We start from the raw sequence: 14,372 nt of genomic DNA on the forward strand, positions 1-14,372 counted from the left end.
CTACGGATCAGAAGATTCTAGGTTCGACTCCTGGCTGGCTCGCATCTCGTGCTGTTTTTCGTGTTGGAATGGATACGCTCTTAAATATTGTACAAATTTGGTCAGAGAACAAACTTTGACCTCACCTGACCTTTTGGTTTTCTTGCCCTTTAAGATTAGTTTGTTTACTCATCGCGCCAATGGTAGGATAATTATATAAATAATAACCAAATATTGTTCCAGGTCCGTAAAAGTCCTAACTACATGTGTCAACTGCTATTACATATTTACAGTTACATAATCCTTGAAAGAAATAGATAGTTAATGTATGTTTCCACCTAGCGAAAATTTACAGTTTTATAGTTATAATTCTCAATGAATTTTTCATTTCACTTGATTATTAATCTTCATAAATGCCCATGAAGTGTTATGTGAAGTTTCTTCAAGTGAGCTAAGCTTATTGCATAACATGATTTTGTCGTTGCAGTTAACAGTAAACACTTGTGACAACAGCTCAGAAAATTATGTTTTTGTTTTCTGATATAGATTATTCTGCATCACTAAATCTTCTAAAAGAATAATTTGTTTTGATGTCTTAATTTGTGTGTTTGTTTTTATTGGTGTGTTCATATGTTTTTTTCATCATGTCCTGCCTTTCCAGTTACATATATAATTTTTATAATTTTATAATTTTTCTGTTTTATTTACAATAGTTGTTTGATGTTTTTGTAGGTATGCTGAGCTGCAGACATACACAAATCTGGATTTTCATCCCATAGAGGATGGTTACTGTGACCTAATAGTTGAAAAACCTACAGTTTTCATGAAACTCGATGCTGGTGAGTAATAAAGATTTACTGGACTCAAATTAAAGCCCTGAAACCTTAACAGAAAGCTTGAATCTATTACTCTTACTATACTTGAAACTGACCCATCTAAAACCTCATTTAAATGTTGCAGCAATGTATTGACAGCATTTTTTCTGCTTTTATCCACACAAATGAATACTAGTGATATTTTTTGTCTAAAATCAGAGAAAAATTAAAATTAAAGAAATCAAAATAGATAGTTCGCAGTCTGCCTTAAATGTGACTTTGCATTGAGCAGTCAAGCACACTGTGTTTGTGTCTACCAGCTTGAATAGGAAACCAAGTCAAGGTGAGATGGAACTTTACCAAAAATAACACTATTGTATGAGGGGTTCAGGGTAGTGAAAACATGGAATAGGAGTTGTTACATAGCAAAGACATCGTAGAGAAGCAACAGGTATAGGCCATCACCAAGATGAAAAGATTAAAAGGAAGGTGAAAATGTAAAAGCTCTGTGAGCTATTCTCATATCCATATTTGATTCTTTAATTCTACTAGAGCAGCTTTGTATCAGTCACAACTCAGAATAATCTTTATTTGTCTTATACTAACCGACCGGTTATTTACTTTGATCATGATTTTTGCTCTCTTTAGGCCAACTCTCTGAGTGTGCCTTCGAAACACAAGCTTTGGTGTTGTACAGGGCCACAGTTGAGATGACAATATTAGTGATATCCCATTTCTATGACATTATAGAGATCTGAGAATTAAAAAACTGTCTGAAAGTGTAACAGTATAATATAATAATAATTATTATTTATATATATATGTATTTTATTTGTTTGTGTAACAGGGGTGAACATGTACCACCATTTCTGTGACTTCATCAACCTATACATCTCCCAGCACATCAATAACTCCTTCAGCTCAGATATCAACATTGTCATGTGGGACACGGTGGGTACCTGATGCTTGCCACTGCTGTTTCAGTGGTGGTTTTAATCTACAATGGGTTTGTTAATTAATTATTTCCATTTAAGGGAAATAATAATGGATAATGAAGTAAATACAATAACTAATAAATAAATTAATAACCTTCCAAATCTTTGTTTTGCTGCACTTAATGCCTAAAATGTTTATGCCACACTTGTCTGTCAGAAGAAGACACAGGGCTGGAGTTTCCCGTTGTCTATTTCCCCATGAATTTATAAACGCCTCTTTCAGAGTTAGAGAAAACTGGCAGGAAGAGGGAAAGCAGTGACCTTTCATCACAAATTGCACAGTGCTGCAAGCTGCCGCATAATAGTGTGGTAATAGATTTTTGTACAAAAGCAAAACTTCAGAAGAACTGCCTCTGGTGGTGCTTGAGGCATAATGTAGTTAATTTGGATTTTATTGCTTTGTTTTTTTTATTTCTGCTGTGACAGAGATTGAATCAACATTTGTTGCCCATTTTATATGTTTCTCCCAGAGTTTTTATGGTTATGGAGATCTGTTCAGTGAAACGTGGAGGGCCTTCTCAGAGTATGACATCATCCATCTGAAGACCTTTGACTCAAAAAAAGTAGGTATAATCACAACTCTGGCAAACCAGGTATTTTTAGAGGTTCAGGAGAAGATGCCCTGTACCTACACAGCTGTCCTGGAAAAAAATTTTGACATTATTCTCTGTTGCTGAGGCCAAAATATAGATGTTCTACCTTTTCTTTGGTGTTTGAACTGCACTATATTTACATAGTCTTACTAATTGCTTAACATGGAGATACACTAATTGACTGGGCAGAGACCAGAATCAGAAAATTATGAGCAAATTCAGCCCTGAAATTTGTTCAAATAACAAATTGTCACCTCACCTTACATTTGCTCAGTTTCAGAGGGGGTCAGTGGCACAATGAGCTCAGATGTTCTTGGGTTTGACTCCTGACTTGCTCTGAATGTGTGTGCCCTTTTTGTTTGGTGTTTTTTTTCTTCTTTTTTTCTTTTGGTAGTGCGAAGGATGCTCTCATGAATGTTTTGAACGATTAGTCAGAGATCAAAGTCTGATCTCACAATTCTCATAAAGAATTAATTTATTAAACTAATGAAATCAAGCCAAGTTGCTTAAGAATGGCACAAGAAAGTGCTTCCTAGAGAGTAGAAAAAAATTAGAGTTGATCATTGTTTTAAAGTCAGCTTCCACATGTTTAGGACGATACTACTATTTGCATTTATAATGGCTGAAAATGAAAAATGTGAAAAGTAAAGAAGAAATGGCGGAAATACTCTTCAACTATGTTCTGAGTGTTTATATGGCATAGGTTTCCACAAGAGGGCACTCTGTAAGGCAACACACATATTTGAAATGCCAGTGGTTTGATGAGGGGTAAGGTAAATAAAAAACTAGGAATAACACATGTTAGGAAAACCTGTTTATGTTTAACATGTGTGAAAGGTAAAGAAAACATCCTCGATATTGTAATATCTTATTTTTAAATCCCCAAATATTGGTAAGGGTATCAATCCTTATCAATCCTTCTTATTCTTACTTTTATTTTTTCATGTCTATTTAAGCGCAATTTATGACAGTATGTTTGCACTGAAGCACCGCAGCAATTTCCTAATATTGTAAACCTGCTCAACATTTGAATAAAACCCTTTCTGATTCTGATTCTGAATCCTAAAAATCCTTTACTGGTCAGGATCTAATATCATTCCAGTGTCACAAACAATGTGCGGTTTTTGAAAGAGTTGAAACCATCAGGGGATTGTTTGGCTTTTCTGATATGGTAGTACAAGTGTTGTTATAGACTCCCAATACATGCATGCATGTAGATGTCATTATTACAACTTGACAATAATTTCTGCGTCATATCAGATAGTTAAAGTTTGATCTCCTCCCATTTGTGTATAGGTTTGCTTCAAAGATGCCTTCTTCTCCCTTCTCCCAAGAATGAGATATGGTCTTTTTTACAACACTCCTCTTGTAAGTTACCCCCCCGCATGTGTGTGTGTGTATGTGTGAAAATTAGTGTAACTACTGAGATTCATATATGTATTTGCTATATGAAAACTGCAGTGTCTTACATCTTCAAACCTGCTTTGTTTGCGTCTCTATCTATTTTTATCTCACATTGCATATATTTAAAGGTCTTTCCTAAATTCAAGATATCTGGTGTAGTCGTAAACATGCAGTTTAGGTCAAATATTTTTGTAATATATTCAAAGGCTCAGCAAGTGCTTATGTTATTTAAATGATAATTCCAAGGAGATTACTACAAAGAGGATCCCACGTAAATATGTGTCGTCCTGTGGTTCCAGCCTTGAGGTGTGAAATATTGATAGGTCAGCCTCAAGCTGCTTTTGATTGCCCCTGCTGCACATCATGTTTATATTCATGTGCTCACATTTACAGCTGCAGTACAACGGTGTGTATGTGATATTCTAAAACCTGAGAAATGCCTCATCTCATATGATACTCACTCCAGGGAGATAAGCAAATATCTATACAGCTGTCAGTTTCCCTATGTGTGTAATATACAGTATATATTTCTTTTATTATTTCTTTTTATCACCGTCCAGTGCAGTAATGTGATGGTATTGCTAGATTCAATTAGTTTTTACTTCATTTCAAATTTCAGAGTAGTATTTATGTATGACTGCATACATATTCTAGTACAATATTTGATATTAAACAGTTAAAAATAGTTATATAAATGTATGTAATATATAAATTATAAATGTTATTGAAATTGACTCTTTATGTACTGTGTTAATGACAGATCTCAGACTGCTACAGTGAAGGGATGTTTCGGGCATTTTCCCAGCACATCCTGCATCGACTCAACATCACACAAGACAAGCCAAAGGTAGGAACAAAATCTCTAGGGAAACACAGCAATTACTTTTCCTGTGTCCGAGTTATACCATATAATATACATAACACCAAATAATTTCTCATAAATAACATTATGGCTGCACTTCACCACTATAGAGAACCTGTGAAAGCATTCGGAAGTTTCTTTCTTGTGCATAGATCATACTGCTACTGAATCAAGCCTTTGAACAATTATTTTGGTTAAAAGTTTTCAGTTAAAAGCTCGTTTGCCACCACTTCTGTGGACTCACTGTTTGCATAACAATTAAGATATTGTTTCTTGAGCAGACTTTAGGGAGAGCAGTAGTGCCTCTTACCCTATGTATTCACAATAAAATTGTGGGACTATGTAAGATAAAAGTACTTACTGAGCTGCTTTGGTGGTCTCAGGTAAAATTTGATTTGCTCATTGATATCATGGGTTTGATTCATGGAAAAGGCTAAACTGTAATCAGTGGGACATTGACTAATACATTCACTAAATAAAGACTAAGCATAAGTTGGATGTATTTTACATTTTCTTCTTTGCTAATGCACGTTTATCTCATCTTATAATGTCTATATTAAAATGTTTATTTTTCTGTAAAGCCATTTTCAGAAACAGCAGGTCTGATGCAATGGGTAATGCCTCTTCAGGCTACGAGTTTAACAGTAAGAGCAGGTAAAACATTATGAGTGAAGGATGGTCTCCTTTTGAGGGATTTATTGCCACAGGTTCAGGCTGGTGTCTGTTTATTTAGTCTTTGTCTTTGACGTCTCTAGAGAGGTGGATGGGACTTTTGTCTTCTGTTAGAATTGCTAAGCTTAAAGACTAACAAAAGCACAAATAGGAACAAAACATTTTGCACATACATTTTAACATTTTCCCCCAGTGACATTGCTTATTTTATTGTGTCTTACTTTGTCTTAGCTTTCATGGCACTTAATGTTCTTATTTCTTTTACTCTTTTTGTGTACAGTATTTTGTAACTGTTTGTTTGTGAAAAGCACTTAATAAATAAACTTTACTTATTTTATTTACTTACTTGCTTACAGCTACAACCTGTGGACAAGGGTCTGGAAAGTTCGTCATAGAGCCTACAAATGGCCAATGCACTTTAAGAACCTGTAGATTTTATTTTTTTTCTTGTTTTTTTTTACAGTTAACATGAATATGTGGAAGCAAATAGCCCACCGGTAGAAGTGTCTTGAATCTTCTGCAGCCAGAGTCTCGTTAATGGTCTAGTGGTTAAGATTTGGTGCTCTTGCTGCCATAGTCTGGATTCAATTTCTGATAGGGAATGTCAAGTTTTTTTCCAGGTCGCAGTTGAATACCCTAAAAAATTTCCTTTTCCTAATTCCGCTTCTTTTCTACAGCGGTTAGCTCAAGGCTTTTCATATTGTATGATTATAGCCCTGTAAGACAAGAGGGTCTCTCTCATATCGCTCTCTTTTTCTAACTGCTTTTTCCTCACTTTGGTGGAAAATGTAATGAAATCAAGGAAAGGTTTGAAGAAGATTTTACAAGGTCTTAGGAAAATAGAAGCATGTTGCTTAAAGAATCCCAACTGCACTCACCAACTCCCTAAGAGCGTGATGGGAGATCTGTGCCATTTTGAAACTAGAGTTTCAAAAAGATGGACTACAAAGTGCATGTTTTACTTTATCTCAACATGTTCTCACCATGTTTTTTTTCATGCGGGTCATATAGTACATAATATAATGTCATATTCTTAAAATATGACATTATATTATAGAAAATGAACATATAGCCTATAAAAGAAAATACAGTATTCTTTCTTTCCTTTCCTAGTGATTCAGTTCCTCCTTTCTGTAAAGGCTTTCGATGACTGAAATGCAATTCCCTCCATTAATCAATTATCCAACTCAGGGTGGGTGGGTAAGCGTCTGGGTCCTATCCCAGCTGACCTGAAGTAAAAATTAATTTACTGATAATTCAAAATGCTTGCAATAATGGAAACGGAACTATGGCAAACCGTAAATGCAGTTTATTTTAATACAGTGTAATACAACCTATAATCTTCACTCAAGGCAACACCTGAACAGGAAGAAGATTTCGCTGCAGCATTGAAAACAATTTATCAAGTTAATGCATGAGGTGGAAAACAGTTTTAATTAACATTTACATGGTCTGTTCTATCTCTTGTGTTTTGTTGATCACTGCTCTAAGTAGTAGGACGGTATTATCGTCTCTCCTTTCATTAAGGATAGTCCACTGTAGCTTATGCTAAATGAGGTAATTAAGAAACAAGGTAACTAAATTTTCTTTGTATCTGGACAAAAATACTTCCAGGGAACCTTCCTAAGCAAAACTGACTATTCGGCTGCACCCATAATTTGTAGAAGCAAATTACACACGTGGACGCTCTAATGCTTGGCAGTTGAGTATTACACCGACATTATGGATGTGCACTATAAACTTCAATAGGAAGTCTTTAGGAATAAGGAAAAGAAACATAATTTCCTCTTCCATATTCTGTAAGTAACATTCAGAAACATCTGGCCCAGACTCTGCAAAAGTCCACGATCGATGCCTTTAAAAATGTTTGCCTTGATGGCACCTCCTCTTTTGCACCGAGTCTGCCATCATTTGCCATCAGCAGTGAGTGTAACATAACCACGATGTTGACTTCTACAATAGTTGATTGGTTATTGGATACTAAGTGCATCAATGACACTACACCTACCCCAACACCCACCTCACCCCAACCTGATATAGTACTTTCTGAAAGAGTACACGCATAACTGTATACTGACAGTGCCATGCACTCACTTCCTTATTCATATTCTTCATCTATAACTCTCCAGACCTCCTCATAAGTGCTTTATGGTGCCATGCTTGTAATGATTGACTGTATCTTTATGACCAGCGAGGCCCGATAACTTCTTCCTTCCTGTGAAGCAGCTCATTGGGTATTCATATTCTTCACTGGAAATATGCTAAGAGGCTTTTCAGTGAGACACGGGGCTACGGGCGATAGCAGGCTGGCAACTGAATGAGAGGTCTTCCCAGCCCTGACCCTCTTCCCAGCTCTTTCTTTCATCCTTAGATTAATGACATCAGGCAGAAACTCACGCTGCTCTCCTTTATTGTGTCCTATCCATTTGCTACTGCCATCCCACTCCTTCTATCTCACCTCATCTTAATTTGCTGTCTTTTTGTTTCGCTCAATTGGCTTTTCCCCAATACTCTTTGAAATATATTTGAATTTGAAAAAGAGAAATTGTGTCTGTACTGATTGCATATATAATTACCACTGAGGTATAATAGTTTGGTTTTTTTGTATTTAGATTATTTCACTGGTTTGAACTTCCTGCATTTATTTTGATGATAAGCTAATGAAGGGCCCTTACTGTTTAACAGTATGTTACAGATTGTGACCCCTCCAAAAGTCTAAATACTCTTTCTGATCACAAGATGGCAGTAGTAGACCGTGAAAAGAAATATCCCTAAGCTGACTGTCTGGACTAATAAGATTATTTCAGGAAAAAAAATCTCATTGTCACATTAAAAATTGGACTCTAAACGTGATTTTAGGCTATTGAGATTATCCACTGCGCAGTAAGTGCGTTAATTTGTATGAGCACCATGTTTTCCCAGCTGTCTATCTTTTGTTTGTCCTTGGCTGATTGTTTATTGGGTGCGTTGCTGTTTCCAGGAGGGGCGTGTTCGTGTCACCCTGCTTGCACGCAGCACAGAATACAGAAGGATACTAAACCAAATGGAGGTGAGTCCAGCACCACTGGCCCTTCTCTTTGTCTCTTTCTTCCTTGTACCTGTTCTTCACTCTGCAGGACAGGCGGCACAGAACTCTCCTGTTTTCTTACCGCTTGTCCTCCTTTTTCTTTCTCTTTGTCTTCTGTCTCTTTTACATTTCTGTCTTTACTTTATACAACTCCCTCACATCCCCTCCTTCAGCTATCGATTTACTGCCCACCTCTGTTAAGTGCCTATTTAAAATCTTATTTGTTATAAAAAGTATGAGTAAAAAACAAGGCTTGTGATTTATATTGTCACTGTCTGTATTTGTTTGCTGTCTCATTGATCACAGAACCTGTTCTTTTGTTGTTGTTACAGCTGGTAAATGCCCTCAAGACTGTGCCTTCACTGGAGGTCAATGTGGTAGACTACAAATACAAGTGAGTTATAGAGCACTGGCTACACGAGTCTAGGAAGCTTGCAGTGCTGCTCAGCATTGGTCACCACACATTGTTATACAGCTGTGTGTAAGAATAAAGGAATCAGTCACAATGACTGATGTGTAACTCATTGTCTGTCTTTCAGGGATGTTCCCTTCCTGGAGCAGCTGAGGATCACCCACAACTCTGACATCTTTATAGGGATGCACGGGGCTGGTCTCACCCACCTCCTCTTCCTCCCTGACTGGTCTGTCATCTTTGAGCTGTGAGTGACATTGTCCATCTGTGTGTCAGCTGTACACATGCATGTGTGTATAGTTGTGTGTATGTGTGAGTAAAAGCCAGGTGGAGCACAGGCACGGGGAGAGCAGTTTGTTTTGCAGCCTGCTCTGTCCAAAGTACCCCTCAGCCACTTGGTATATGACTGTGAAATACTGTCTAATTAAGCAGCTCGTCATCACACCTGGCAATCCTCAGCAAAGGAGCTACTTGTGTGTGTGTGTGTGTGTGTGTGTGTGTGTGTGTGTGTGTGTGTGTGTGGAAGCATAGAGAGTTGGGTGTAGATTTTGGAGGGTGACACAAAGGAAGAAGCACTGTGTGCATAGAGAAAGAGAGACAGAGAGAGAGAAATTGAGCTAGAACGAGGGAAAGAGAGGCAGATCGAGGCGAGCAAGAGATAAAGTGTCTGCATCCGTCCCTCCTAGATATAACTGTCAGGATGAGAGCTGCTATCGAGATTTGGCTCGGCTGCGGGGCATTCGATACGTGACTTGGCAGAAAATGGACAAAGTGCTCCCACAGGACAAGGTAGGGGAAACTCCTGTATACGCCATTAGCTTCCCAGTACCCCAGCAGCAGCTTTCGTAATTCATCTCACCTGTGTAACATAAGTGTACACACACTTAACCTCACATGTGCACACTGAATTATGTGCAGTTATTGGTGCAACAGAACAAATGTAAAGACTTCATTTCGTACTTATATAACATCTTTGTCCTCTTCGTGTAACAGTGAGGTTAGCGTGTAAACACACACGCCTATGCTCTTATGTTGTCTTTCTCCTGTGCTTCTGTGTTTCACACATCCTCTCTAATGCTTCTCTCAGGGTCACCATCCCACCCTTGGGGACCATCCGAAGTTTACCAACTACTCCTTTGATGTGGAGGAGTTCATGCGCCTTGTGCTGGAGGCAGCCGATTATGTCACGCACCATCCTAAATGGCAGCGCCGTGCCCTTCGTGATGAACTCTAGAGAGTCTGTGAGTGGACCAAGGGGGCGCAGACATATGGCTGCTGAAGAACTCTAAACTTTAACCTGCTTTTTTCTGTGATGGGAAAAAAAACTTCACATTGGCAGAGTAATCGTTAAGGTATCTTGAAAGGTTGCCACATTTACCAGTGAATCACAGTGGTGCAGCGGGTTTTTTGTCACCTACTATCTGCTGCATTGACAGGTCTGGATGAATGAAAACAGTATGGCGGACAGCTCGAGTTTGAATGGCTTTCACTAGCTCTATTAGTGTCAAATCAGTTAAAGGACTAGGCGTGTGTAGTGGAACCATCTGGAAAGCAATAAGATGTGTCCTATGCTTCTTCATTACCTCCCTGCGTCTGCTTCATTCCACGTCGCCAGAGTTAGCAAATGAGCAGCTGTTACGACATTCCTTCACATGCGACATCTTGTCCCATTTGATCAGTGTCACGTTGACGGGAGCCTCTAGAGTTGTTGACAGTCACGCTAGAATTTCTGCGCACATCCTGCATAAACCAGTCTAATACGGTGAACAGTATTCACATGCTGGATTCTCACATCCAGTTGTAGTCTGACATTTTGAAATCGTGGTTTTAAGTTACAATCTCATCCCAAACACATAGAAGTCTAAATGGTAAGATACAGCATGTGTGTTCCCTACTGCCATGATGTATTTTCTGTTGTATCAGTATTAATGTTTGTGTGTTTAAATGCAGGAATAGTATTTAGGACAGTAACGGTGCATACACGTATGTGTATGTTGTATGTTAGGATGTATGTGTATGTAAACCTTAACACTCCAAACATACTGATAAAGACTGTTTTAGGATGAAAAGCAAAAATATTTAACTGGCTTTGCAGCTCTACTCTTTGCTGCTGGATCTTTATTTAAATTTGACCTGGTTTTCTTTAATATTTGTCACATTTATTATTTAAAAATATGTTGTGCTGGTTTGATTGAATACCTTTTGATGCCAATGCCTTTTTCATTATAAATTCCTTTGCATTTTACCAAAGGAAAGTGTCGTTATGGTCAAATAATGAGAGTGCTGCTATTATCTGTTACCTTTTCCAGAGACTTCTGAATGCTGTTAGTTTTGTATTTTACGATAAATTTGTCTGAATTGGAATGACACTTTGCATGCAGTCTGGTGCTATCCACAGGAGTATTTTGAGCGATCACAAGAAAATGTTCATATTTCTTGGCCTCTGTGAGCCTGATGTTTTATTTATCCATGAGACTGTGTTGGACTGAGTCAGACACTTGGTTGGGGCTTTCCTAGACTTGCGGGCAATTTCATATTCAGGAGCTGTGTTAAATTTTAAAATAAATAATTTTTAAAAAACATGCTGAAGCATATCTTTGTGTCTATGTAGGCCATATTAGGCATCAGAGATTTAATTCATCTTAATTTAATCAATCATCTTTTGAAGTCTGACCTTGGAGGGAAAAACTGAAGCCTCTGCCTTGCCAGTTCTTGCTGATGCCAGACAGCTCTTTGCTGTGGGTTTCATTATTTTACTGAGTTCAGGTCTAAGGAGGGAAAGGGCTCCTCGCAAAAGGGCACTTGTTCAGTTTTTACTGTCACCGTAATAAATCTGGATGACCTCAAAAACTACCCGAAGTACCCGCGTGACGGATCGTGGCCACATGGGGGCAGTACAACACCACACATGAGGCCAAATCACCAGCCTGCGCTGTGTGATCGTTCCTGACAGACTTGGTTCAACGGTGTAGACACCGAGAATAATTTATTCACAAACGTACCCAGTGGGTCACAAAGAGACAATATTTGTTCAAAAGCGTTTGCTTCAATATCCCAAGTTTGCTGTCAGCAGTCGTTCTCCTGCGTGTTCTTTTCGGATGTTGTGTCTGAACTTTCAGAGTATTGACAGACACCGGGCCTGTCTGGGATGGACACTATTTATGGCCCTGCTCGGGTTACTGCCAGTGACCTCGTAAAGAAATGAAGAATCTTGATGCAGAGGGGGATCAAAAGCAGAGGAACCAGGATGTCTGTTTTCATTAACCTTCATGACCGCTGCGAATCGATGAGTAAATCATGGTTTTTAGCGCAAAACTGACCAAAGCGCATTCAAAATGGATCGTCTGCCTGGAAGAGAAGGCGCACTCGGTCACCCAAATAATTTCCAGCATGAGATAAACTGCAGAAAGTTACAAGTACGTAAAACTTTCCCTATGTGTGCGCACACGACAGCTTTTGTTCAGGGTTCCTTGTCTTGCCTGTCAGGTCTTGCCTTTCTACCTTAGGCCTCAGTTCAGACTTCTAAGGATGCACATTACGGCTATTCCCCTTCATGAAAATGTGGATTTTTTTTTCTTCAGTGAGAATTAATAATAGCGTCAAGATGATGAGAGCGATTTCAAATAAAGACTGGGGTTTAATTACTGGATGGAATTCCAAACAAAGCGATTGGATCACGTCTGAGCCGTCAGTCCTTCATTCTTTCATAAAGCCATTTCTTGCTGTAATTTGCAGCACGATCATTAGCATAGTCTAATATATCTCAAAAGACAAACACTTCTCACGCCGAACTCAGACAAATCAATTGCAGCCCGCTCATCTTACCATGGCCACTTTTCCAGGCGTGCCCACACCAGAAAAAACAGTGCATTTCAGCAGGATTAATGCAGGAATATCGATCAAGTAGTAAGAAATATTCCTCAAGTCATGAACAGACATTTCCATAATGTTTTTCTCCCCTGTTATTGGGGTGGGGTGGGGGGGGGTGGAATAATTCCAAACGATATCCTATAACCCTGGTCTCTCTCTTTACATGACATGCCAGGAGGCCTTCAAGCATATACTCTTACTTTTTCCACAACACAGAAGGACATTTCTGCGACCTTTAGCATTTCATGTTAGCTTAAACGCCAAAACGGTTTGTTTTGTTGTTGTTGTTGTTGTTGTTTTTTAGGAAAAATAAATCTGGTGACTTTGAAATCTCTAAATGCAATGTGAGGTAAAACGCAAGGAAATTTAATTTCACACCATTCGGCGCTCTCCAGAAAAGTGGCCAGGTCCACATGATGCAGCTTCCTTTTATACTATCTGACCCTCTGACGAACGATAGATGAGATAAGTGCTGTGGGCTGTTGCATCCATTAGCTGCCTCACTTTAAGATAAAAGGCCTCAGATCCCCACTGGGACACACGGGTTCAGGACTGTAGATACAATCACTTGCCGCTACAAACAGGATATAGTATAAACTTTTTTCCCGCCCCCTCCTTTACTTACCATTTACACCGTTAAACCACTTTTATCTCCAAAGTGGATTAGCCGCTTGACAGCAAAGTAAATCCACAGAAAAGCCCGGTGACGGAACACCGGAACAGTCTGGAGCTGTCCAACTCGCTGAATTTGTATGCAGTGCGTCTGGCGCTCTCCGTGGTGCTGAAACTAGGAAACTTGCTTCGGTTTAATGTTTTTTATCTGGATCTTTAGAGTAAAAGTGCTGCATGTACCTCACTCCTTGCAAACCTACATCAATGTCTAATCTGTTCTCAGTTCAAAGCCAGACAGATCGATTTGTAATAGATTCAAGCAAAGATTAATCGGTTCAAAGCAACACACTGGACTTTCTCACTCTATACACAGGGGGCAAAAATGGTCCCAAGGTGCTTAGGGCAGTGTCAGATGAAGGTGCCTGAGATTACCTATGCTTCATGATGTGGTTCACGGCGCGTGGTTCATTTTTGTATAAATTTTAAAGAAGCAATAAAAGGAAAAAAAAAGCCATAACCTCAAAAATACAATTAAAAAAACAACCTCAGCGGACACTGAGTCCATCTTGTCGCGCAACAATGCTGGCAACAAGAAGACAAGGAAGACATCTGAGTCTGTCTGATAGCCCTTACTTTTGGGTCGTTAGCAGGCATCGACATCCCCAAAGTCTTAACGACTGCAAATGCAGCGCAAAGCAATCAATCGCCATCAACACACAAGAATATTCTGGGGATGGAATAATTGATAGGCTGTCTCCTGGTGCGTAACGGAGAGGCTGCGGTGATTAAATTCTGTTTAACATCTTGGTGGGTGAAAGGGAGGTGGTGATAGTGGGTAGTTTTACATCATCCGCGTGCATATCCGAGCAAGGAACCTAAGTATTGACATCCACACACTGTTTGTAACATGAGCGAAGTGTTGGGGCGAGGTGGGCTATTATTTGACGAGCACAGGTCAGCGATTTTTGCACAGTCGCGCACCTGTCAGTCACTCGGGAACAAAAGCAGACAATCCTACTCACACACACACACACACACACACACACACACACACACACACACACACACACACACACACACACACACACACA

At 39.1% G+C, this 14,372-nt stretch overlaps 1 protein-coding gene across 1 annotated transcript; it reads left to right on the plus strand.

Moving 5' to 3' along the window:
- Positions 1-711: 711 nt before the first annotated feature.
- Positions 712-11,240, plus strand: LOC102209642 (EGF domain-specific O-linked N-acetylglucosamine transferase; the record flags this gene model as incomplete). Its single annotated transcript, XM_005731387.1, has 10 exons — positions 712-818; positions 1,642-1,745; positions 2,260-2,352; positions 3,679-3,750; positions 4,547-4,633; positions 8,301-8,369; positions 8,720-8,781; positions 8,927-9,046; positions 9,486-9,588; positions 9,887-11,240. Coding segments are annotated over 10 exons (964 nt in total), but the record flags the coding sequence as incomplete, so codon positions are not given.
- Positions 11,241-14,372: the final 3,132 nt, after the last annotated feature.

Source organism: Pundamilia nyererei, unplaced genomic scaffold (assembly GCF_000239375.1).
Source record: "Pundamilia nyererei isolate P.nyererei 1_Seehausen unplaced genomic scaffold, PunNye1.0 scaffold00042, whole genome shotgun sequence".
In the NCBI taxonomy this organism is placed as follows: domain Eukaryota; kingdom Metazoa; phylum Chordata; class Actinopteri; order Cichliformes; family Cichlidae; genus Pundamilia; species Pundamilia nyererei.